The following is a 26,885-nucleotide window of genomic DNA, read 5'->3' as shown; positions in this document are numbered from 1 at the left end:
GGTTCGCCCTCACTGCACTAACATGACACTGTTGTCCATGTCCATGAGTTCTCTTTTGCTTTTTTTTTTTTTCTTAAAGCTGAGCCATTTAAAATACCCTTTTACTTGGGGCAATTAATTGTAAAAATAGGAAAACATCAAGTTCACCCTAAGAAAAAGACAGGGCTTTTAACAGGACCCTCAGTGACGCCACCTGCTGCAGTTACCCAGGGAATCACCAGGTTCTCTGGCATTGCATGGGACTGTCCAGAGTGCAATAGCGAGAACAAACCAGAGAATAACACTGCTGTCAGAGAGTAAACCACGATCAGACGTCGCTGTCCTGGTGGGTAGACAGACACTGGTTCCCTGGACACACACACCAGGAGCATGGCTGTGACTTTCACTAGTCCCCTTTAGAAAGCACAATCTCTAGCTCGGGTTTCTTACCTTGTTTCTTTCCAGGCAGCTGCTCCCAGTGGTACCACCTTTCTCCACCACTTGCCAGTCTGCTCAGCAAGTCAGTCAAGGGATTCCGATTTCCCAGGTGAGTCAGCTACCTGTTGTGGCTCTTCTTCCAACAGGTTTTTTGAAATTTTGAGAAGCCGAAAATGTTAACCCCTTGTCCAGCCAATATGCTGGAGCCAAGAGTTTGCTCTCAGGGACACTGACTATCCCTGTGCTGGCTCCCTGACTACCAGGCACCCAGCTTCACACTCCTTGCATCTCATCCCCAGCTTAGAACCTGCAGTCGGTTCTAATGCCTACACTGACCAAGCCAGCTGTGTGCGATGTGGAGTTTATAATTACGGCCAGACATGCAAAGAGATATAGTAAAAAGCAATGAAAAAGAGGAGGAAAGCATGCTAACTTGGAGGGATTAAGAAATCATCTGACTTCTCATTCCAATTTGTCTTATTCCTGTTTCATTTGTCTTGAAATGGAATGCCTTTAATAAATGGGATTGTGCTCCCAACATCCTTGCAATCATGATTGGGGGGAGGGAGTTTGATCATGTTACAGTCTGCCTCTTGTCGAATCATGACCCACCTGTAACTCCCATTAACCAAAAAGAGATACTGTGGATCTAAAATCCCACCGACAGGGGTCCAGCACTACCATTCTGAAAAGTGACAAAGCAAAGAACTGATTTGTCTTCACTCTCCTGGTCTAGGTACAGCAATATTTCCTGCCAGCTAGACAGGAAAACCAAAGCTGAGCTGTGTCCTGGCCAGAAACCCTCTTCCCTTCAAGGTCAAACAAGTTCGGGCTGGTGTTGGTCCCTCACTTGATGCTGTTGAAGCCTCCTTTACTTCCAACCCTTGCCAGCTCTGCTGCTTCCTCTAACTATGTTGGAACCGCTAGAAACGGACAGATCCTAGAGTACATGGGTCACCTTTGAAGTGGGCATTCATTACCAGGAGAAACCCAAACCCACCGCTCGGCTACCAACTCCCTAAGGGTCATTTATTTAGGAGGAACTGGGTCTAGAAATGCTGCCCTGAATAACCCCATCCCCGTTGGAACTTTAAAAGTTTCTATCTGCCCAGCCGGGTGTGGCTCAGTGGTTGAGTGTCGACCTATGAACCAGGAAGTCACTGTTGGATTCCTGGTCAGGGCACATGCCCAGATTGTGGGCTCAGTCCCCAGTGGGGGGCATGCAGGAGGCAGCCGATCCATGATTCTCTCTCATCATTGATGTTTCTATCTCTCTCCCTCTGAAATCAATAAAAATATTTTTAAAATAATAACAAAAGCTTCTATCCAATGAGCAAAGTCACCACCACCAGTTTATCCACCCCCCGCCCTGCCTGGGCTAAGCTGAGCCTTTAGAATGAAAAGAGAACTGCTCTGGCTTATGGTTGCTCTCAGTTTTGCAAGGCCACGTAAGTGACCGCTGCTCCTCTCTCAGGCCTAGTGGCCTCCACAGGGCTCTTCTCTTAAGCATCTTGGCCTTTGCAAGGGCAAGAAGACACCACCACCAAGAAGGATAAAATAAGTTTTTATTTATAGTCTTATAGTAAAGGGGGAAGCCTTAACTTGCAAGACAATTCTTCGGCAGTATGTACAACATACTTTTTATTTCCATGGAATGGAATCAAACACGGACTGAGACTACAGAGTATACACTAGAAATCAGCAAATGCCAGGAACGGAGTAGGAAAAAGACAAAGAAATGAGGCCTAAACACACAAAACCCTTCACTGGGAGCTGCTGACCGCAGCCAGAACCAGGGCTGGGTCACCATGGGGACAGGTTCCAGAACAGTCAGAAAGGACGTGGGGCAAGGGTGGGAAGGGGCCGCACTGGGGTGCGGGTTTAGTACCAGGTAAATTGCTCTTGGTATTTACATACAAAATCAGTTGGCTCTATTTCTTAGAAATACACACGGAAAGAAAGGAAGATTTGATCATTACTTTATGAATCTGTCGCTTTGCAATACCGACATCATCAGAAATAGGGACAATTCACTCAGATTCAAATTTCAGTAGCAGGAAATAAATATCAAAACATCATCACTGGCCCTTAATACAAAACCTCTACCCCACCCGCTCCTCCCTCCTTGCCCTCCCACCCCCAGCACCCTCTGGCGGCCACTTCACTGCTGACGCCCCCCACACCACATGTGTGTCCCGAGGCCCTCTCGAAGGCTGGCTGAGAGAAGCAGGAGTGAAACAGGCCCAAGACTGTGCTGCAACTCTGTCCCCACTTCCTTTCACACCACAAACTTCTTCAAGGATCTGGTCTTTCAACAGGAGCGATAAATAGCTTTTTAATTCTCATCACTTCTTAAACCAGTCATCTTCTTAAAGTAGAGCAGTCCACAGATTCACAAAGTCTATCAAACAGAGGCAAGGGTGGCCCGGGGAGGCCTGGGAGGGGTAGGAGTCCTCCGGGCCTGTGCCCGGCAGGGCTGGAGGAGCTGGTGGGTGGTCAGGACACCATGTGCTCAGAGGTCCGGCCGGCCGTCTGTCCTCCACAGAAAAAGCTGCCAAGTTGGGGTGTTTTGGTTTAAAAATTCCTGGTGGGGACAGGGAATCCCTGAAGGGAAACATTAAAAAAAATAATAGTGGAAGTGGGGAAGGAGAACGAGAGCTGTTGTCCAAGAGCTTCTACGTAAAAATAAAACTTAAAAAAAAAGAGAAAGGAAAAAAATAGAGTCTTTTAAATGGTTCTGAGGGTTCTAAGGATGAACTGAAAGGAGGATGAGACGACGGAGGAGACAGACAGTTTTTATTGCTGGCCTGCCCGGCAGAGCTTAGCTGGCCTCCATCCGGAGTTTCTTCCTGCTTTGGGGCTCTTCAGGCTCCGACTCTGAGCTGGAGTCCGAGCCCCCATCGAAGGCAGAGATGGCGCTGCCCTTGGCGTTGGTGTAGAGGCTGTTGTCTGAGGAAGGGTAGTTGGTCTGCAGTTGGGCACTCGACCTCGCTTTCTCCAGTGCACGGACTGAAAAGCAACCAAGCGAATGGGTTACAGCCTCTGAGACAGAGGAGAAGCTAGAATAACTGAGTCTCAGGTCAGGGTCCAGCCTGTTCTTCCGAAGGGCTTGCTGGGCTCAGAAATAACTCTTCTGGTGGCTGTTCCACCAGCACACTTCATCTCCCTCCTTTCCCAGCCAGACCTGGAGCCCAGTGGACATGGCCAGCTCCTCTGCAATGCCACTCAACCCTAAAGAGAAGGCTTGTGATGTCACCGTCCTGCCTTAGAAGCCCAGTGTTGAGACAGGAGCTCCCTGTGGGACCCAACAGTGCAGTGACAATGGAGAAGCTGGCCTGGCAATGCTAGGATCCATAAAGGTGCGAAGGCCACACAACAGCAGGAAGGATGACATAAGATGTATCAGCCAAAGAAAAGTTTTGGCTTAGCTCTCTTGTACGAGATCCACTTGGAAAGACAAGCTGGACACTTGGAAGCAAGTCACCAATACACAGAATACCTGGGTCTTCTGACACATAGCCCCTACATGCAGGCTGCTCAGCCCGGGAACCAACCCGCTGCTGCCTCCCTCTGCCCATCCCTCAGTTCAGCTCATCTTGAGCCTGCAAGGTCAACCCATTTATATTATTTTATTTTATTTGAGGTGTTCTAACCCAAGTGGTTACTTGCATTTCTTTTTACTTGCATCTTCCATGAGGGAGGAAGAGAAGTGAATTCCCCAGGAACAAAGAACTTGATCAGCTCTCGCTTTCCCCTGTGGTTGTAGGAAAAGGCGGATGTGAGCATTGGAGAACAGCATGGGCCTGGCCCATAGGCTGCCCTGATTGGACTACCATTGGCAATGGGAGAGCTCACTGACCCTGAATACCTGGATTTCTGGTACTTACACAGCACACTCCAATCCAAGGACCTGAGCTCTTTCCAGACACCTGATGCCAGGTGTGCCTCCTATACAGGCAGAGCACCTAAGCCCCAAGAAGGGGAGAGATCAGCTCAGAAAAGTCTCCAGATGTCAAACCCTAGACTCCACTATTCCCTCACTGGCGGCTCAGGTACTTCCTCAGGATGGCTCTAACACTCAGCGACTCAGAAGCAGGGCCACGGCCGCTTATGAGCACACACTCCTGGTCCTGGTTCTGCAGGCCCAGGTGCAAAGCCCTGACCTGGCCAGAGCGCAGCAGGGCCAGCTGCCCCACAGGCTCAGGTGCTCACCTTGCTGCTCCAGAAGGGCATTCTGCCGCTTGAGGTCATCAATATCTTGCTGGTGTGTGTGGTTTTTCCTTCGCATATACTGGATATACTCTGTGGCTTTGTCTAGGATTTGGGCCCGGGATGCCTGTTGCAATACGAGAAAAAGCAAAGGGAACAAAATAAAGACCTAGTCCAAGCAGTGAGGAAACTGTGTGTTTCTGCAACAGCGGCATGGGGGCAGGGAAGCAGGAGGGTGAGGTGGGACAAGGCTGAGGAAACAAAGTAATTGCTACTGAGAGTCTTCTTTGTGCCAGCCAAGGTGCCAAGTGCTTCAAATGGCTTACCTCACCAGCACTCAGAAGTAGCTCCACAGGAACCCGAGGCTCAGAGTTTACTGGCTTATTCAAAATCACCAGCTAGAGCCTGGATTTAAACTCAGGTCCGTCAACTCCTGAACCTGTACTCACTCCTCCCATCCCCTTTGGTTCTTTATGTTGCTTTCAAGTCTGCAGCCTGGCTGTGTCTGAAAACATGAAAATACTACTTAACTGAGAGCTTATGCCACTCATTCTCTGCCAGGGCCTGACCACAGGTGGCCGTGCCAGGAAGATAAGAGCAAGATCGCGGCTGGAGCTGGCTCAGGATGGGAGTGGGTACGAAGTTTTTCATCAAGGCCCTAGATTTCAGCCAAATCCTCAGACTGTTAACTATTTCCAATTAAGCCACGCTGCTGTGTCACTACTTCAACCTTCGAGCTAAAAAGACTGTCGTGAAGGCTGTCAGAGCTTGATGTCAACACAGGAAGGGCATGAGATTGGGCCATTTCAGGAAGCAGCCACACCTATACCACGGCCACGGTAGCCTAGGTACTGTCAGAGGAGTAAGTTAATGAACCAATAAAATGGATGTCAGGTTACTCTGTCCCTGGAGGTCACCCTTGCCTGAAAGATCCCCTTCAGCCAACCAGCTGAACTGGAAGGACGGTACACAGCCAAGGGAAATGAAGCCGATGGCAGGGCTGTCCAATAGTTGAAGTGTGGCCTTCATGCCACCAGGGTGCTGAGAAGTAGCAAAGCTACTCAGGGTAGGGCAGAACTTGACCAATTCTATATTACAACCCCACTGGGTCCTAAGTAACCAGAACACAGCAGGGGTAAAGGGGCAAAGAAAACATTCACACTCAGCTAGCAAAACTAAATCCACTTGTAAGTAAATCCTGACAATCTCAATTTATAGACCTCAGGCTGGGCTGGGTATCAGAGAAGTTTGTGAGGCCTGGGCAGTCCTCACAAGTACTAGAACTTCCAGGCTTGCTTTCCTCTTATAGCACCCTTAAGGCAACTTCCTCAAAAGGAAACTGTTCGTATTTGACCATCTTTATCTGATGTGAATTATGTGCAAGGTACTGTGGGGAAACCAAATGTATTAGTCATGGTTTCTTCTGCCCTGATGCTTACTTACTGTCTAGTTGAGATAAATGTATCTGTACACAGACAAATCACAGGGCAGTACCAATAACTGTAACCTGTGTAGTACAGATTAGGAATTAAGCAGATTAGGAAGGCCACAGGAAAGATAGCTCCTGATTAGGGCTTTGGCTTTGAGTGTGCACGCATGCACGTGCACGTACATGTATGTACACACACACACACACACACACACACACACACCTGAAAGAGTGAACCCTGGGTTAGACTGAGGTGGAATTTGTAGAAAAGCGTCCCTCTGGGCCAGGAGAAGAGCACAGGCAAAGGCATAAGGATGGAGACGAAGCCAGTTGTATTTCTCTAGTTAAGTAAGTCAGCTGATGTAGGAAGAATGAGTACCTAGCAAGTAGGTACCTCTGAAGTACCTAGTTCAGAGGCTGTTTCCCATTTCTGCCAAAGGGGACTTCTTATTAGGGCTAATTATTAGGTGATTAAATGAGAAAAAAAAGGACACATAATTAGAAGGGACTAATTACCCTGCCTCCCTGGATGCTGGATATGGGATTAAAAGTAGTACTGTCGGATAGGTGGCAGAGCGGCAAGGAAGAGCTTAGGAATCCAGGAGACAGTGCACTCCAGCCTGTCATTAATGGGCTCTGTGATGGCAAACAAAGTATTTCTCTCCGTGGCAATTCCTTATCTGACTAGAATTTCTCTCAGACCCCACCTAGCCCTCCAAATTCTATGTACTCCGTCACTGATCCATCTAATTGCTATGCATATTTACATTGCAGGCTCTCTTCACATTTGCCTATTTTTTTCAACTAACAGTTCCCAGAAAGCGACATTAGCTCTTATTTAACTACGCATTTGAATATGGGAAAAGGGGGGAAAAAAAGCAAAATCTATGAATGATGGAACACTTGCAAATGTTTTAATGAACGACACAGAATATCTTAAGAACAAGAGGTCCCCAAAGAAGGCTGGATTGGTATAAACTCAGCACAAGGCCTTCAGAACACTAAGCATAGCACATCTCCCCTTCCCTCCAAAAGAACCCTAGGCCACTCACGGTGCCCCTGACTCCTCAGCAAGTCTCAAAGAATGGTTCAATTAACTTAATTTCGCTCTCCCCAGAGTATTCAACAAGAAGTAAAATCCAACAAAAACAAAACAAAACAAAAAAAACCTTAAAAGCACAAAATATAGAATTCCTGAAAATTTACATGTACATATCTAGTCCAGGGAAGAAGTAAAAGGTTGGAGCCAGAAAATGCTAGACTCACCCAAAATTCCCTCCTCCCAGCATTCTAAACCATATAAGATCATGTGACCAGCCACAGGACTGAGCTGTGGGCAGGCCCTTCCTTGCTTTTATGACTTTACACTATGTGAACAGTGTACTATGAGCCAGCAAGAGCCCTGGCTTTATGGCATGGACTATGGAATGGCCCTGGGCTTTCAGTTTCTGTAACAGGATCAATTAGCTGAGTCAGCAATTTCCATGTGAGTGTGACTGAGCAGATAGAACAAGGTATGCTAACATGTCCAAAGATCGACTCTTGTCTTTGGATAACCAGTAAGGATCTGAATAATTTTTTTCCTGCTAGTTTTTAAAATAAGAAGACACTAATTCTTATTCTGCCTTTCTGAGCAGAAATAGATCTCTTCAGTGGTTTGGATCCAACTCTGGGCCAGGAAGAACTGCAGCTGAGAGGACTCAAGAGGTCCTGGGCCTGCTACATAACAGAGTGAGTTAATGCAAAGTGCTCCTCAGGCCTTTCACCACGGGGAGCATGCAAAAGGACACTGGACAGCCTTGCCAGATACTGTTCCAAAGCCACGGTTGCACACGTGATACAAATGATGATGATGATAATGACAATGGCTGATACTTATTGAGTACTTACTAAGTGCCAGGCACCCTCACAACCTACTGATGTATTATTTCCTCTCTTTTATAAATGAGGAAACTTACGCAAGAGCTGCAACTTACCTAATGTTACATAACTACTAAACAGTAGAGTCAGAATTTGACCCAGGCCTCCAACATCCATATTTTGGGAACACTAATAAAAACTAATAAAAAACATCCATAGTTTTAGAGGGGCAGTATTGTTATGAAGAGGAGTTTGAGCAGGAGAAAAAGGACTATAAAAGAATCACCTGATTTATCCACAAGGATGTCAATGAAGACCCTAGTGAGAATGGTTTTCTTGGAAGAGAGTTTAGGTAAATCATCTCTGCACAGATTATGGGTGCAAAAGTGAGTTGAAGGTGAAGCAAATATAAAGACTAGTTTTTAGAATTAGGTTGAAAACGAAATGGGGGAAAAAAGTAGCTTGAACTAATAGCTGCATTGAAGGAAGGCTGTTTCTCTTTTTCTTTTAAAGACATGTGAAAACCAAATAGGCTTCTAGCAGAGAAGTAGCAATGAAGAAGAAGAGCCTGAAGATGCAAGAATGTTTGAGAGAACTGCCTGAACCTGGCTCTGGGGAGGGGAAATGATAATTCCCATAGAGCTGTGGTTTCATTTACCCAGAAGAGTAAAACTGAATGGACAATGACGAAGACCCAGTCTGTCCAAGAGGCCCAAAAGATTCTTGCCCCTTCTGCATGTGCTGCAGCTGCTTGTACATCTATATCCCTGCCCAAGCAACAGAGAGTCAAAAGGGTCAATCCAGCCTCGAGTACCCACTTTGACAGACCTCTGCTTGAGAACAGCGTGAACCCACTTCATGTGTTGTAGCAAGAACTGACTACATATTTAACCAAAGGCCTCAAGTCCAAGAGTCTCTTTCTACTTAGTACCTTTTTAAGGCCCCAAATGATTCTTAAAGCAGTTACCACTGAAGCTTAGGATGACATCCAAGGTTACTAAATCCTGTTTAAGGCAATGGTTCTCAAAACTTTTCATATGAGAGAGGAGTTCCACACATTTTTAAAGTTGTAAATTTTATTATAGTAACCTGGATTTGTGTAGAACTCCAAGGTGTTTCGAAATCAGATTGGGAGAGGCAAGGAAAAGAGTGGTACTAGACTGTTAACATTAGAAACACCATTGCCATTCCTGCAGCCCTAATGCTGACTTGAGAAACAATGATCTTAGCTGCACTGATCACTTTTTCCTCTTCACTGTCAAAATCAGATCCTACCGGGTTGATGTTAACTGCCTTGTTGCCCCAAGACCCAAAATGCCATATCCTGGAAAATGAAAAAGAAGTACTACTGACTCACCAACTGACACCTGTTTTATTTTGCACTAGTTATTTTAAAGAAAATAAAATCATTATTTTCCGTAACCTGCACAAGCTTTTACACATATTAAGATAAAGGGAGGACTATGTAAAAGCCAGTGTACATTTCTATTTGAATAAGCTATCTTCTGAAAACAAAAATTAAGGAATCTGTACAACAAATTTGGGTCTGCATTAAATTCCTTCCCATATGCAAGCCCCATTAATGCCAACAAGACAGGCTGTGGGGTCAGAGCCATCACAGTCAAGTGACCCCTCCAAGGCTTCCTGCTGCCAAACTGAAGGACCACTCTGTTGATGACCAGAGGGAGGCAGAGCTATACTGATCTTTAAGGGGCTAGTTAAAGCCAAGAGTCAGACATCTGTTTAGGAGTCAACACAAATCATGTTTCAAAACTTGTATTTTTTTTTCTTATGCCCTTGGCTGTTTGAAACAAAGGTGTGACTCTTTCCCATCAAACTTTTTTTTTCCTTCTGTGTTCCCATCAAACTTTAATGATGAAGGACAGGAGCACAGTTACCCAAAGAAGCAAAACTACTAATAAACAAACATGTGGAAATGAATTTAATTTCACAGGTAATAACAAAATACAAAATTACTACCTTTGCCTACAATTAGTCACCCCCTTCAAAAAAATTTCCAATATTGGCAAAATTGGTACTTTCAAAAGATACTACCCAAAAGACTAATTTGCTTGAGAAAAAAAATAAATAAAAACAATCTTCCTGAACAGCATTTTGGAAACACACAGCAAGAAACCAGATGTTCTTACCCCTAGTCCCAGCAATCCAACTTCTGGAAATCTATTCTATGTAAACAGCCCCACACACCAAGATGGTCATCACTAAATCATGTCCTTGCTTCTCAGACTCCATTAACAAATCCATGGATTTAATAATAGCAGCTTTTGAGGGGAGAGAAAAGAGGCAAGTTTCTTGACCTCCACTTTAAGATGGCACCCAATTTCAGTCATATTAAAATGGAAGTGTGGGATGGAGAGAGTGTCTCTGTTATGCAATGCCCTACTCAGTCATGGCGAACCTATGACACGCGTATCAGAGGTGACACGCGAACTCATTTTTTTGGTTGATTTTTCTTTGTTAAATGGCATTTAAATATATAAAATAAATATCAAAAATATAAGTCTTTGTTTTACTATGGTTGCAAATATAAAAATTTTTTTATATGTGACACAGCACCAGAGTTAAGTTAGGGTTTTTCAAAATGCTGACACGCCGAGCTCAAAAGGTTCGCCATCACTGCCCTACATGATAGCCACTAGCCACAGGTGGCTAACAAGCACTTGAAATAATAATGCACAGTATCTCATCAGTAATTTTTTGTTGTTACTTTTAATCCTCAACTGAGGATATTTTTTCCATTGATTTTTTTTTTTAAGAGAAAGTAAAAGGGAGGGAGGGGAAGAGAGAGAAACATTGATGTGAGAGATACACACTGATTGGTTGCTTCCTGCGCACGCCTGGCCGTGGCCCATGGGCAAACCTGCAACCCAGGTGCATGCTCTTCACCAGAAATCAAACCCAGTACCCTAACCACTGAGCCACTGGCCAAGGCCATTGGTACTTTTTAATATATTAATTATATACTACGGTCATACTTATTTTTGCATAATTCCATTAAATAAAATATATTATTAAAATGAATGTCACTTGCTATTTTACTTTTACTGTGCCAGCAATTAGAATTGTATTTATATTAAATTTAAAATGTATTTGTGGCTGGAAGTTTTTGCAATTTTGTTAGAAGAAAAAAAGAAAAATGCTTAAGGGAAGGCCTAATAACCAATTCCTATCCTTCCAAATCTCAAGATGGAAAAGGCATTAGCGAGTTTGCCTGCTCTTTAGTCCTCTCCATGGGAGTGAGCCCTTCCCCACTGCAGAGACTACCAGGAGGATGGACAGGCTTCTGCCCTCAGGGAGTGCATCCTTTAGTTAGGTGTAACATCAGCCAGAAGGAAGGAAAACACAGGAGAGGCTCCAGAAAGGGCCACTGGGATTCAAGGGAGAATGAACCCATGGGGCTCTCAGGATGCAGAAGTTTTTGAGATGGGTCCTGAAGGTGGGCAGAGGGAGACTGACTGGCAGGGAGAAACACATGAAGGCACATGAGTGGGGAAAGAGCGCACAGGCTAGGGAGCCCGTGTGAGTGGGTCTCCTCACCACAAAACCTGACATCAGCTGGGCTGGGAGGCTAGAGTTAGACATTGAGGAAAGGGAAGAATGCAGATAAACTGAGAATGAGATAACGTGTACACCCTCCACAATAAAGGAAGGAGGAGAAAAAGCAGGAGGCAAGTTGGGTACCTTATTTAGAGAACATGGAATGCCAGTCCTTACCTTGATGGGCACTGAAAAGCCCTTGGAAGTTTCCAGCAGCACATAAACAGTTTACATATAATTCATAAATCAGGAATTTACAGTTGCTGAGCCCAGAGCTTAAGGAAGACGTGGGCAACTATGGGCAATGATTTAAGATATAGAAAATTTAAGAAGAAAATAATTGCCCAACTTGCAGTCTGGCCAGGTAATAACCTTAATGAGTTATGAGGTGAAATGGCTAGGACTGTGGTTTACATTTCATTTAGGAGATAATCGCTCTGGCAGCCCAAATATGATATAGAAACAGTGCTGCTGAATAAACTGCCTGCCTTAACAGGTGTCCACCAGCGTGAGCCCCTCCCAGTTCAATGTGGCCACGGTGGACGGGGACTTCCTTCCTTCAGTTAATAAACACCCACTCTGCACTCTACTGTCTGCCAGGCCAGGAGGGAAAAAATATGACCAACATCTACCTGTTAAGAAGACCAGGCTTTAATGAAGATGAAACAGATTAGAGCTCAGTGTTTTAACCTCTTATTTGATGCTCAGAATGTTACCTTATTATTTGTTAATTGTTAGGAATAATTGTCTCTCCCAACAAGAGAGCAAGACCCTCAAGAGTAGGTACTATCAATTATACCTTTTAAACCTCTATAGCACTCACACGGCTCTTAATTAAGCAGGTGAGCACAACTGTGTTGGCTGTTGCTGTTTTTGGTAGAGGGATAAGCAAGCCCACTGTTTCTTCTGGCGCTCATTCCACAGTTACCTACTGGGAACTACCATATGCCAGGGTCTGTGATAGGAGTGCCTTCAGATTCTCACCCAAAATGAAGAAATTCTGAACTTAATGCTTGCTTCTTGTTTTTCTTTATTTTCATTTTAGGTCATATTCCCTCTTTTTTAAAGTAATTTCTTAAAAAATATGTTTTTAAATTAATTTTAGAGAAAAACATCGACCAGTTGCCTCCCGTGTCCGGGGCCTGAACCCACAACCTGGGCATGTGCCCTGACCAGGAATCGAACCACAACCTTCCAGTGCACAGGATGACGCTCAATCAACTGAGCCACACCGGCCAGGGCTCCCTCTTTTTAATACAGCTCTGTCTAGAAAGGAGAAATCCAGAGCACAACTGCCTGGCAGAGCAATTAAGTATGATAAACAGGCAGTTAACAAGAGACTTACAGATGAGAAATTTCTATAAACCATTGTACAGCTACTAACGACAATGTTGACACGGAACCTTCTCTCACTAAGGTCAACCATGCTAAGGAGACATAATTGGTTGTAACTCTGGTTCGGGTGATGGGGCTAACTGATGGGAGTGGCAGGCAGAATTATATCCCTAAGTAAAGGCAAACTCCTGGGCTGCCCACCAGATCTGGCCCCACACACAAACAGGGTGAGCTCAGTGCCAGCAACCTTTGGGCAACACTCCTTAGTACCCAACCTAGGACTCTAAAAACAAAGAATAATTCTATTCAAGAACAGTAATGTCTTCCTATAAGAAATGGATCCACAATTGTTCTTGCTCTTATTGCCCTTACTCTGGTTGACTGGCTGATGGTTCTTATATCATCCCTTCCATCCCAGCGGGATGCCCAGCTGAAAAACTACACGGGAAATAAAACCAAGACAATAGAGTTCAAGAGTCCATTTGCTAACACTATGGGAAAACCCAAATGGGCTGCCAACTATAATGGTCTATTTCTCAGAGAAGCTATATGGACACAGAAAAATTTATGAACTTTAAATGATCTCCAAATCTCTATGCTTCAGTGTTACTGACATATGCCAATTCAGAGGGGAGTATCTCAGCAGCAGGGTTGGTATGACATACTGCCAAAATTATTGCCTTGATCCAGGGGAAGCTCCCAATATAAAAACAAGATATAAGTACTTAAGCAAAATTTCTTTAAAATACACAGTCCCTGATTTATGATGGTTTGACTTTCGATATTTCAACTTTGTGATGGTGTGAAAATGATACACGTTGATCTTTTCCTGGGGTAGCGATATGCAGTATTGATACCCTCTTGTGATGCTGCTGGACAGTGGCAGCAAGTCACAGTGCCCGGTCAGGCACACGATCACGAGGTAAATAATGAATAGTCTATAGTGCACTGTGTTGCCAGCATTTTGGGGATATTTTGTTCATATTTAAGGTAGGTGAGGTTAACATATGATGTTTGGTAGATTAGGGGTATTAAATACATTTTTGACATGAAAAATTATCAAGACAAAACCCTATCATAAGCCAAGAAGCACCTATATCAGGGGTGGGCAAACTTTTTGACTCGAGGGCCACAATGGGTTCTTAAACTGGACCGGAGGGCCGGAACAAAAGCATGGATGGAGTGTTTGTGTGAACTATTATAAATTCAAAGTAAACATCATTACATAAAAGGGTACAGTCTTTTTTTTTTTAGTTTTATTCATTTCAAACGGGCCGGATCCGGCCCTCGGGCCGTAGTTTGCCCACGGCTGACCTATATCCTTAAATTGGGCCTATGGTATGGTAGAAAAATAAAACTTGGCAATCGGCAGTCCTGAGTTCTAGTCCCTGTTCATGATCTAGTTCTAGTCCCCTAATCACGGAATCATGATTTTGAGCCACTTTCCTTACATCTGATATAGTAATAATGGCAGAAGTAAGCAACAGTACTAATTGTCCAGTTACAATAGCAGTATAATACTCACCATAGAACTGCTGTACTGATTTAACTTTACACTGCAATACACATGTTAGTTATCAGATTTTTTTTACTTACGCAAAAGGTGACCATTCTTTATGTTTATGTTATAGTAGAAATACAGGGTACAAAGGATAATGGAGTCTGGGTCTCAAACATAAAACTTTTTTTAATACAAGTACCACCCATTCTTGGTTAGGATAAAATTCAGTAAGTATTGGTTTCTCTTTAAAAAAAACAAAAAGCTAGGACACATAACAGATAGTCCAAATACTAAAAGAGAAGTCATAAAGGAGACTAGAGGTTTTTCCTTCAAGAATCTAAGATCTCTGCCCTGGCCAGTGGTTAGAGTATTGACCTGCTCACCAAAGGGTCACAGGTTCGATCCCTGGCCTGGGTCGGTGGGAATGCGGGAGGCAACCAATCGATGTGTCTCTCTCATATCGATGTTTTCCTCTCCCCTCCACCTCTAAAAAAAAAATCAATGGAAAAAATATCCTCAGGTAGGATTAACAACAACAACAAAAAAAACCTAAGATCCCTAAAACGTGGTAAAATAATCATTTCATGATTATTCACATAATGTCATAACCTTAATTACTGCAATCCAAATCAAGAATTAGCCAATTTCCTTTGGGTCAAATACCACATTTAAAAAAAAAATTGCAACATTTAGTGAGAACTCGGAAGTCGAGAGACCAAAGTATTCTGTAAGACTCCCTGTAGATCTGTGAAACAGTGTTGGCAGACAAGGAGATTAATGAAGATTGTGGAATTTAGCTAACAACCAGTTCCTTTATTCACGCTCAGTGTGAAATATATGGATTGAAACACAGGGCAGGATTCCGAAACTGGAAAGGCACGTGTAAATTTCATTGCTTAGATGATTGGGTCTACTCAACCTGGCCCCTCGACCACTCCCCTCCACTAGTCTTCTACTTCTGACCTTATCTCCTGCCACCGTACCTTTATTCATTCCAGTCTGGCCCCTTCTCCCTGCTGGGCCCAGGAATGCTCCCAGGTTCTTGCCTTTGGGCTATTACTCACCTTCCCTCTGCCTGTGATGCTCATCACCAGGTAGATGCGTGGTTCTCTTTCCTTTACTTTCTTCAAATCTTTGCTCAAATGTTGTCTTGACAGTGAGTTTTCTTGTCTGCCCTAATGAAGACTGCAACCATTCCTTCCCTGTTCAACTTTCTCCTAGCACTTATCTGATATACTATATATATTTTCCATTATTAGTTCATTTTCCATCTTTTCCTCACCAGGTTAAGAGCTTCTATTTTTGCCTGTATGTTCACCGCTGTATTCTAGAACAGTGCTTGGCATGTAGCAGACCCTTAATATTTGCTGAATGGAGTGAATAAATAAATAAATGAATAGGCCACAATGAATGACAAACTATTCAGTGTTTAAGGCTACCAAATTCAAACCGTCAACTTCCTTGAAGAAAGGAGACAACAGGATTTAGGATAATGTGGTTTTAAGAACTTACGGAAGAATGTTACAGTAATATAAAACAGGCTGGATAAAGAAAAAAAGGCATAGTTGAGCTCTTGTGACCTGCTTCCCCAAAAGTGTTCTCTAACTTAAAAATGCCTAAAAATCAGCTGACTGCTTGTTACAGAGATCCCAGGTCTGCCTCCAGAGAGGCAGATTTAGTAGTGATTCTGATGTGGGTGGTCCACAGGACATCTTGGGAAACACTGCCTTGGCACCACTCCTGGTTAGATGTGAGACTTAAAGGAGAAGGCAGTTCTGTCCATTCAGTTCACCAACGCCATGTTAAGTGATACCATGGCATATGAATAAGCACTAACTGTCAACAATTCAGACACGCATGGAAGATAATCCTTTGCACGTGTGTACTTTGACTAAAAGGGTTAGTCTCTGTCCCCATCATAAAGATCTCCTGTGGTGCTTTAGACAGTGTTGCGCCCAGGAATGTTGTTATTCCAGGTAAGAACCTTGGTCCAAGGCCATTAAACCATGTCTATACTAAGTAGGTCTAACCCACAGCAAATTCTGGTTTTGCAATAGTAGGTATTCACATGGCCTGTTTTATTGTTTTCATAAAGGTCAGACCTACCCCATGCTTCAGCCACGTAGAAAGCCACACCTCAGACAGGGAATAAAGTATATGGCTTAGCAGAGTGGCAGTATATACAAAATGAAACCATAATGGTTCCAGATTTGACTGGATAACCAAGGAAACCCAGGACTCCCACCCACAGAGCTCCATGAGGAGACCCATTCAAAGCAGACATCTTTTCTAACATCGTTTCCTTAAACACACACACACACAAACCAACACAGGTCTTCTTCCGAGTTTGCCACTTACCTACCACTGATTTGCTGCAGAAGCGGCCAGCTACATTCTGCGTCAAGGATGGAACTAACTGTGCAAACAGATGTTTCTTCCAAATCCCAAGGAGTGACCCTAACCCATAGACTTTTTACTCAAAGCTTCCAACGTTTTCAAATATAAGCTGGTGCCTCCCTCTCCAGGGAAAACGTTAATTTCTGGAATGCCACCAATTTGGGGGGGGGGGCGGGGGGCGGAACAGGGGACGGGGGAGGAAAATCAATAATTTTTTTCTTCCATTTCATATGAATATAGCTCTTTACCTAAGTTTCTTGTCCCACAGCTTAAAATGCTCTTTACCAGCCTTTGAAATAACAGCTGTTGGAATGGGGAAATCACTGGTGTCCAAGCTGATCCACCTACATTCTTGGGAGGTTTCATTTAAGTATTAACTTTGAGCCAGGCGAAAGAAATTTTCATGGAGGTCTAGGGAATCATTGACCTCAGGAACCCTTAGTGTTTATCCCAAACTACTACGGGCTCCTCTTTATATGACAGTGTATTGTTATAATTCTTGAATGAGTAACTTATTACAAACAATACTAAGTTAAAAGACAATTACTACTGGTGTCTTAAACCTGACTCCATTTCTTTCCAGATAGGTGAGTGTGCTGCTACTAGTAAGCTCCACTCCAAGTACCACCTAGCGATGGCCACCCAGCTTTCTCAATAAACTCACCTTCTCTCCTTGGAGTGATGGGACCGAGTCCCGCAAACTGTGAAAGCTGTCTTTGATGTGGTCCCTACGCTTTCGTTCCAGTGCATTATGATGAGCCCGTTTGTCAGCCTAGAAGAAAGAGCATATTAGCAACGTCATTCCTTTTGCGTGGTACAGGTGAGTGGGTTATAGCCGGGAAGAATATGCTGTCAGCGCAGTCCCTGGTGAATGGACTGGGAAGGATTTGTCGAGGTGGGCAGTTAGGAATCTCCAGAATTAGGCTCTGCTAAAGGGGGAAAAAGGGTGAGCAAGCCTTGTGACAGGAACATCCAAAGTAGCTCGATGCATCCAGCTCATGCATAAGTAAAGTAAAAGTTATTCAAGGGGACAAAGTGTGACTCTCCTACATCAGTCTTCCCCCATAACTTACTTATGTGACAGAAAAGCCGCCAGCCCATGGTTGGGAGGTTGACCCAGGAAAAGCTCCAGTGGGCCCGTTCATAAGGTGTGATCGCCCCCACTGTAAGTCAGCGATTCCCCATGGTGGGTGCCCAGGATGGGAGTTAGGGCATTGGTGCCATGCTTCTTTCCATGTGAAACCCATCAGCACGAGTCTGTTGTGGTCTCCCGCTCGCTAAAGTTAAAACCTCTGGAAAAACCCGAAAACAAGACTCTGAGATCATTCTGACAAAGCTGATCTAGACCCCAACTGCATTCTGAGACCCTATCTTTTTAAAGTGGATCCAGGGTGCCATCCTGCCAAAGGCTTCCCCTCACACAGGCTGTGACGGAAAGGTAAGGGCTCTGAACAAATATCCTTGGGCACCTGTGGCAGGTCATGCTTATTTGGCAGCACCTAAATATCCACAAGCCAAAGTCTTTATCCTGCCTTGCTCAGACTCACAAAAGAACAAGAACAATCAGCTGGAGAGGGGTGAAGACTGCCAGCCAATCAGGAATGGCTGGAGAGCACTGCAAGAGCTCCGCAGGTCCCCATTAAAGGTGCATTCCCTCCAAATGGAACACAAATGCTCACTCCAGCTAAGCAAGAACTTTCTACACCTTGGGAATTATGGAAAATAATACACTTAGAATTTTACCTTAATAGGCAAGGGTGCACTGAGCTAACCTAAGGAGCAAGTCTGTATAAGGGAAGTTCAGGTAGCTTTAATCAACCCAGACAGAACACCCGGAATTTTAAAAATGGAGCAACGAGAGTAAATAATCAGCACAAGAAAGCCTCAAATGAATCCTTGTATTAGACAAGATGTGGGAATGAAAGAACCTGAAATTCTATTATCTAATCCTAAAAGTCTGAGTCATTACAGAGGAAGAGGAGGCTGGGAGCAGCTGTGGTAATTTTAGTTACTTCCTGGTCTCTCAAGCACAACACCTCACCTATAGCTCTGCTGAATTAGACACATGGTTCCCATCACAGCCTTGGTTCTCCAGAACACAGCACTCACTTTTAGGGCAGAGGCATGGAGCGCTACTAAGGCCCTCCTAATTTTTTAAAGTCTAAATTCACTGTAAAATGAGTGTTTGCTGAACTTCGGTGATATAAGGAATTTATGGGGAATCTGAGGGAAGATCAAGCTTAGAAAGATTCCCTGAGGCTAGAGGTAGTATACTGTATCATACAACATTAGGGCAGAAAATTGCAGGTGCCTCGAATAGCAGTATGAAATAGCTCGAAGGAATTAAACATATTTAAGTGCCTTGTCCTTTTCTAGCCTACTGTTCTCTCTAGTCACCTATACAGGTAAGTAAGTTCTAACCTGGACTATATCTACAGAGTTTAGAAGGCTGAGAGATGGCATTTGGCTTCTATCTGCCTCTCCTGTGTTTGCTACATACTCCCTAAGCTGGCTTATTTACATGCAAAATAATCGCCCAGCTTTGGTCTCCAGCAGCAGCCCAAGATACTCTGGTCTACTAAATCACCCTGATTCCTGGCCCTCCTCCCAGCTTAAGAGCTGTGCACAGAAACAGTGACACCAGAGTTACCCATAATCCCTCTTGTTGATACAAATAAAATTCTAATTGTCTGTTTTCTTTCTGGGAGAGCCCTGCAAATCTCAAAAGGCTAGAATCAAGTAAACTTGGTTTGCTCAGGCCTACACTAGAGGGATGGAGTTGAGTATAATCTAACACCAAATTCATGCCCACAATACACTACCCCCTTCCCATTCACTGAGCCCTGAAAGGACTCAAATGGACAAGTCTTTCGGTTAGAGGATTGTAAGTGAACTTGGCTGAGGACCATCAGCAGAAATCTTGGCTTCTCATCTGGGGAGCCAGCCAAGTTTGAGAAGTTGGCTCAACAAGGAAAGGCAGCAGTCTACTGCCTGGTAGAAAGCCTGGGCTGGGGACTGTTGTTCTCAAAGTAGTGGATGGAATTTCTGTGGTGGTTCCAGGTCCAATTTAACTAGCAGAAGAGTGGAATCTTAGCCCAATCCCTGTTGCCATATCCATCCCCAAGCAGCTACACTTAACCAAAGTCAACTTTAAAGCTCTCAGAGACAAAGGCAATGATGTATTTTTCTCCTCCCCAAGCCTCATTTGAAAGAGCAAGTTAAAAATACGCAGAATGGGCCCTGGCCAGGTAGGTCAGTTGGTTAGAGTGTCGTCCTGATACACCAAGGTTGTGGGTTTGATCCCCGGTCAGGGCACATGCAAGAATCAGCCAATGAACGCCTAAGTAAGTGGAACTACAAGCATGTCGGTCACTCTCTCTTAAATCAATCAATAATTTTTATTTTTATTTTTTAATGAAGAACATGCCCAATTCCAGGCAACTCTGAACTAATGGCTTAAAAGCACATATGAAAAACCTTTACACAAAGCAGAGAATTCTGTTTTGGAAACATTTCCAAGCCACAGATCCATCCAGCCAGATAACAGTGCAACCCCTCACCCCCCAACCAATTTATCCAAATGGAAGGCCTGTTACCAGGCTTATCACTGCTTTGTTAGCTATCTTCACTTGCTGGCAACCTTTTTTGAAAGGGCCAAGGTTTCAGAGTTGAGAATAAAAAACTGGGTGAAGTATCCCAGGATAAGACATCTGAGATCCTCCTACAAACTTAAAACTAGTTTTGTTTTTAATTTTAAAAAGGGCCAAACAATTGTGTCTTGAACAAATAAAGCTCAACTTTGATGAGCCAGCTTTCTCTCACCTGTACTGAGAAAGATATTTGATTATGAAAATGGGTCGTACCAAACAAATTCTAGGAGACAACTGAGGTATTCTTGGGCAGCACAGCAGGCCCCCAAACACCTCTCTTCTATATCCTACAGGAGCAATGGCTGCTGCTTTTCAAGTACACGGGATTTGTGGTTTCTGCCAGGAAGCTCTTCCTTCAGAGTGTCCCAAGCTAACAGGAATACTAAAAGGCTGCACGGTACTGAAGAGTGGCCCACAGATGCTCAACAGGAACTCCAGCACCAAATCGCTTCCAGCTTTGACATCTCTGCCAAGGTTTTTATTCCGCCTCTCAGTTTTATTTCCACCAAACTTTCCATACTGGCAGCCAGAATAAAAATCTTCACCTACAATTTGTCCATCTCTGACACTAACAAGCACACGTATCTTAAGTATTGTTAAATGTTGAAAGCAAGCATTATTTTGTTAGCCAAGAAGCTGCTAAACTGGCAGCAGGTCAGTCATTCAAGCTAAGGAGGTCCATTCAAAATTGAGGGGAATCTCTTTAAGTTATTTCCTTCCAATTTATTGCATAGAGAATGCATATTCATAAATGCATTACATCAGTCAGCAGCCTTATTTTCTGCGAGTTCTAGGTAGGCAAATAGCATGAGGAAATAAATACTCTGTTATTGAAGAATGCACAGGTTCTCCAGAATAATGCCATTTCTTGCAGGCTACCTCATACCTAATCCCCTCTATAAGGGGAGTCTTCTCAATTCCAATATAGAAAATTCTCAGCAAATAGGGAATTAGAGTTGCCCACTAAACATTTACTAACTTTAAGAAATTTAAAGGTTGCTTTTAGAGGGAAGATAGTGTTGCCTTCGATTATTAATTCTTATTAAACAGTAACAGTGAAAATACACAGACTCAAAATTCTCATCAGAAAAGATCTATTACTTCTGATAGATGGGCAGAATAAATAAAACAATTTCTAAGCAACTCATTGTAATCAACATGAAAAATGCAACATGAAGTAATGGGTAGCTAGAATGAGAAACTCACTAAGGTCCTTAATAAGAAACTATAGATTTCAACTTCCCAATATCTCTCCTACTTGAAGCCTGTTATACATTGCTAACATCTAATAGATACATGTGTTTTCAAAACCTTTTTAAAACAATCATTTGGTGCCTAAAAGAACTTGCGAACACTATTCCCCAAATATGGCATCGTACTGTAGCCATTTAAGAGTTAAGAATGCCTTCATCAGGAAATTTTAATTGAAAATCAACTTGGATTCCTTGATCAACTAATTCACCATTACTGGCATCTTGGAAATAGAAAAACGTAAGAACACCCTTTATTCTAATGAACAGGCATATTTATGAAACAAACCTGGCATTTCTGTAGCACTGTTAACACTCTAAGCAGACACAGAGTACTTGCATCATACAGCACTTTACCAAGCAACTAATTCCTGGTAAAACAGATAGTAATTTCCTGAGTCAATTCCGATCTCAGAGGCAACCAAGCTCATTCCCTACCGAATACATTGCAATTCCTAAAGACGCAAAGAGCTCTGAGAAATTAAAAATATTTCATACCAGAAAGGTCCAGAAGTGAAGTAGCACAAATCTTTTTTAAACTCCCTGACAGTATACTGTAACTGCAACACGTTCAGCTGGAGGGTAAGTTGAAAAAGGCCTTGAGTTTTCTGACCAACAACTAACCCTACATTTTTAGTATACCTTTGTTCTTTCCAAAAGAAATTTCTCAAACAGAAGTAAAATTTGCATGAAATATATCTGCCCCAGAAAATTATCTTTAAAATGCAAAATAATAATAAAAATAACATCAGTGGATTCTGATATATATTAAATTTAGTAATAAAAACATTGTTGGGGTTACTTCCTTTAACACAGATTGGTCACTGGAGAAGCTGTGTTCCGTTTGCACTGAGGCAACAGAAAAAAAAAATTCGTCAAATCAGTTTCACTTTCTGTTACAGTTAGCTTCACTTCCTAACTTTTCTTATGAAGTACCCTACATTTCTCATGCAGTAAGGCCATAGCTATTGTTGTTGACATTATAAAAATGACGTTTCTTTTCATATGAGAACCCAGCAGAATCTTTCCTAAATAACTTTTTAAAAGTTCTTCAGTAGTCCTAAATATGTGGTTATTCACAGTTCGCATCCTTTTCTGAATGAGGCAAAGCTTAAGAATAGTTTCCCCCTAATTAAAAAAAAAAAAAAAAATATATATATATATATATATATATACACACATATATATGTATTATTTGTGATCTATACTAAATGTCAAGAACTAAACAGATGTTTTCAGAGAAAAATAATGAAATCCTTTTTACCCTCCACGTTTATGATAATTGTTTGATATTTGCCTGTTGTTTCTTCTCTCCACACTCTTGTGATACTCCTGTGACAGATAATATTTAAGTCTCAGCAAGCAGATGGGTCAGATTAAAAACAAAAGGTCAAACCCACTCCCTTTGCCCACTTCCCAAAATCAAAGGGAAAAACCCTAGGCACCTTAACATCAAACTAAAAATATCTAGACAAAACAATGAGATTAGCATTCTAGGAGAATGGAAACATTTTAATAATTTAACAAAGCAATTTACATCAACACCCATGTGGATGAATATTTTGAAAAGCGGGAAGCTTTTCAAAATTCAAGCCAAAATTTCACAAAGAAAACTTTTCTCTTACTGGAAAGCCAATGTAATTCCAATTCAAGTAATGATTCTGCAAAGGATGCCTAACCAATCCCTATTCTCCAACCATGATCAAGCTCTGGGGCAGACTTTAGGACCAGAGACTTGGAGAAAGAAATGTTTTAAATAGACTGAGTTCCAAACATGAAACTCCACATTCACGTTATTAAGGTTAATAGTAACTGGGGAAAAAAAAGGAACTGAATTTTCAAATATATGTATAAACATGAAGTATCTGACAATATAAGGAGAAATAAAACGAATTCTTTCATAGTGACCATTAGCCAGGGACAATTTTTAAGAACCCTGGAACAACCGCATCCTTAGATTTTATGGAAATATTAGCTCTCCATAAATAAAATTTTTCCTAATGCCTATCTGCTTGGACAAATGGCAGAATCCTTGCTTGCTCTAATAAAGGTACAAGTAAGAAGGCTTGCTTTTACCCTGTGGTAATTAAATTCTTTGACCAGAGGTATCAAAGTGACATCCTACAAATTCTAACAAGCCCTCCAAACAAAGGGATTGTCCCACCCATCATTTTGAAAATCAGAAAAATAACATACAAAAGGATTTCTAATCTTTCTTTAAAAATAGGAAGATCTGGCAGCCATGAGCCCTCCTTCCTACATAACCACCCACTGGAGTTCAGTGGCTGCCTTTTTAGAAGAGGCATGTGTTCTCTAGTACCCTAGTCTTTACCTCTATTCTCTACTTTCTCCTTGACTATTTTATTGCCTGGGTCCCCCAGAGGCATCTGCATTTTCGACGCCCATTCTATATACTTCTTACTGTTCCCAGCTGTCAAATATTAGACAGTGATACACTCATTTCTCTTCCCTTCTCTGATTATGATTTGTCTATTTATTCTAATATGTTCATGGAATAACCACAGCTCTGTCTCCAAAGACGTAAGATTAGTGTATACCTATAGCTATACTCATAGATATATCCAAAAAACCATCTTCTGAGAACATCCCTGAGAGATTATTGATAACACTGCCAGGTCTCAACCATCAGCCTTTAGCAAAACTACCTCTGCAATGCTACTTTTCTTCAACAATTTTTCTGTTTCCTTTATACCACTCCTTCAACTCAAATATACTCAGACCACAATAAGCTGTCTGCGACACTTTCCTATTCCACCACTGGCTCCTCCGCATTTCCAATTTCTGCATTAGAATCATACCACCTTCTACTAGATGCTACAGGTCCACAGCAGTCACATGACCTTCGGTGACTGTCATGTGGCTTCAGTTTTACACAACTATGTAAATCTTCTGACCACTCTGCCCTGAAATACCACACCAATGGACTTCAGGATGATGTACTTCTCATTTCCAAAACACAGAGTGGCAGCTAGATTCCCCCACCTGCAGACCACGGAAGGATTCATTTCCTGGCACACAGCTCCTCGCACCCACAGTCACTGGAACTTACCCCCTGAGAATCTAGAATTATGCGATTTGTCACCCCTCCCCAACCTAGAACCCCAGAACAAGGCTCCACCTCACCTTAGCGGTTCACAGGAAAGTTTACTACAATGTTAAAAGTAATAGAATGATCTTTTTTCTCTCTGACCCCAAAAAGGACTAGAACTGAACGGAAATGAAAATGAAATGGAGAGTAGGAGACGTACCGCAGATTGAAACCTCGGTTGCTCTTCCTGGAATAAGAGAGAAAAAAAATAGAAAATATAGAAGTTATTTTTACACTTCACATTCAATAATAAGAAAGAAAATGCCGGCGGCGGAGGAAGCGACGGGTGGGGGGAGTCAGCCCGAACCCCCCCGCCCTTCTTTCCCCCCATACCCCCATATTCCCAGCGGGATCCGGTGGCGGGACAGGGGGGTCCCGAGCGCCGCCCCTCCTTCCGGGGTCCGACCCAGGCCGGAGGGGGTCAGAGCACTGTCTCCTGCCCTCGGACCCCACGGGGGCATCAGGGCGCTCCCAAGCCCTCCGCGTCCACCCTCACGCCCCAGGACGCGCGGGTCAAGGGAGGAGGGGGTCGCAGAATGATGGGGCAGGTCCTGAGCGCGTCCCCTTCCCCAGACTCTGGACAATGGGATCCTGGGCGCACCCCGTCCCTGTCCCCGTCTCCGGAGCGGGATCAGGTGGGAGCGGGAGGCCGCAGCACCCTCCGCCACGGGAGAGGTGGGGATCCCAGAGGCCGCACGTCTCCTCCCCACCTCCAGTCTCGGAAGGCCGCTCGGCTGGGAGCCCGCAGGGGAGCGAGCCAGGAGGGCGACGGAGGCGGTCCCAGCCCGAGGGTGGGAGGCAGGCGGCGGCTGCCCGCCCCCCCGCCGCGGTGGCCCCGCTGAGAGCCGGGCCGCTGTCCCTGCTGTCCCCGCCTGACAACCCCCAAGGGAAGGAAGAAACCCAGGGACTCACGTCGCTCTCCACCTCGATGTCATCGTTATCGCTCATTTCCTACGGCCCAGGGAGCGGCCACTGCAGCAGCGCCAGGGAAGGGGTAAGGGTGGAGGGGAGGGGGAAGTCACCGACAACAAGCAAGTCCCCCCACACACTCACTCACTCACTCACCCACTCGCTCTCTCACTCACTCACACACTCACACTCACACACACACAACACGGGCGAGAACCACCTCCTCACTGCAGCACCGGATCAACGGCGGCACGCACGCCCGGTCGGCCCTCCGACACGTGACCGGGCTCGTCACGCTGGGGCCACCGAGACTTGTAGTTCCTGTTCCTCTCACTGACGGCCCAGCTAGCGCCAGGAAAACTACGAATCCCATAAGGAACTGCATCTAGTTGTCGCTAGCCCGACTTGCTAAGGGAACCCAGAGCGCCTGCGTATCCTGTGGAGGGGGGGCGGAGAGAGAAGCGCCGCAGTGCCTGCTGGGAGTCGTAGTCCGTAGACCGCGAGTTGTCAGGAGGTTTCCTCCCCAGGCAGCTGCGGAGGCTGCTGGGAAGACAGGACACGTGGAGGGAGCTGGGGCTCCTGAAGCCCGGCACCGTATGAGTGCTGGGCGCTGGGCCCAGGGGACAGGGTGGAGACTCTGGGGGAGTAGCCGGCTGCCTAAATAACGCTGCCTCTCCTCGGTACGAGTGGTTTTACTTTTTTTTTTTTAGTGCTCTGAGTGGCTCTGCATTGCGTCCTGGGGCGTAACCGCCAGCTTGGGGCGGGGGTAGGGGGGTGGGGGAGGTGGGGGGGCGGGGGCGGTGATCCTGTGGCGGCGGAGGACTTGGGGGCGCGGCTTCGGGTGCACACACGAGGACCCTTGGGATCTGGCTGTGGGGAGGTGTCAATGGCAGGTGTTAGGTGGTGTTACAAGATAGGCAGGGTGACCCGCCTCGCTGAAGGACAGCTCCCAGACGTGATAATCTTGTAATTTATTAATTGGGACTGACCATCTTGCTACTCTTGTACACACACAGACATCCTTTTCCTCCACCCCGCCCCAACAACTGTTTATGTGGAAGTAAAAGCCTCTCCGGAGTTGGAGTTTGTTGTAGTCCAGGCAGTTTAAGGAGTGGCCCCGCCGTTTGCAGCACCATAATTAAGAACTGCAGAAAGTATCAAAAACAGTGTCCGGGTAAGAAATGTCCAAACCTATGGAGAATTTTTCTAAGAGTTTATTTGAGCCAAATTGACAACACATGCCAGGGAGCAAGATCCCCAG

At 44.3% G+C, this 26,885-nt stretch overlaps 1 protein-coding gene across 3 annotated transcripts; it reads right to left on the bottom strand.

Annotated features, from left to right (window-relative positions):
• Positions 1–1,965: 1,965 nt before the first annotated feature.
• On the bottom strand, positions 1,966–25,917 carry MAX (MYC associated factor X). 3 transcript variants are annotated; one of them, XR_011471857.1, is made up of 6 exons: positions 25,628–25,917; positions 24,876–24,902; positions 17,371–17,478; positions 4,630–4,753; positions 4,087–4,171; positions 3,341–3,426 (listed from the first exon to the last, which is right to left on the bottom strand). XR_011471857.1 is itself a non-coding variant. In XM_070418294.1 (5 exons), exons 1-5 carry the CDS (start codon positions 25,661–25,663, stop codon positions 3,239–3,241), a joined length of 483 nt encoding a protein of 160 aa, XP_070274395.1. In that variant the 5' UTR covers positions 25,664–25,901; the 3' UTR covers positions 1,966–3,238. The 3 variants fall into 3 exon arrangements, 2 of the variants coding, with proteins under 2 accessions (XP_070274395.1, XP_070274402.1); XM_070418294.1 differs by lacking the exon at positions 4,087–4,171 and having other exon boundaries at positions 1,966–3,426; positions 25,628–25,901; XM_070418301.1 differs by lacking the exons at positions 4,087–4,171; positions 24,876–24,902 and having other exon boundaries at positions 1,966–3,426; positions 25,628–25,896.
• Positions 25,918–26,885: the final 968 nt, after the last annotated feature.

Source organism: Myotis yumanensis, unplaced genomic scaffold (assembly GCF_028538775.1).
Source record: "Myotis yumanensis isolate MYYU_CA2020_CCGP unplaced genomic scaffold, mMyoYum1.0.hap1 SCAF_1, whole genome shotgun sequence".
NCBI lineage: Eukaryota > Metazoa > Chordata > Mammalia > Chiroptera > Vespertilionidae > Myotis > Myotis yumanensis.
Note: the sequence above shows the minus strand (reverse complement) of the source record. Positions and strands in the feature narration are given on the sequence as shown.

Coding starts and splice junctions, on each gene's coding strand:
- MAX (XM_070418294.1), bottom strand. CDS start 25,663: ATGAGCGATAACGATGACATCGAGGTGGAGAGCGAC. Junction 17,479..24,875: donor AACCGAGGTTTCAATCTGCG/GTACGTCTCCTA, acceptor TCTTTCTTCTAG/GCTGACAAACGGGCTCATCA. Junction 3,427..4,629: donor TGCCCTTCTGGAGCAGCAAG/GTGAGCACCTGA, acceptor GTTGCTTTTCAG/TCCGTGCACTGGAGAAAGCG.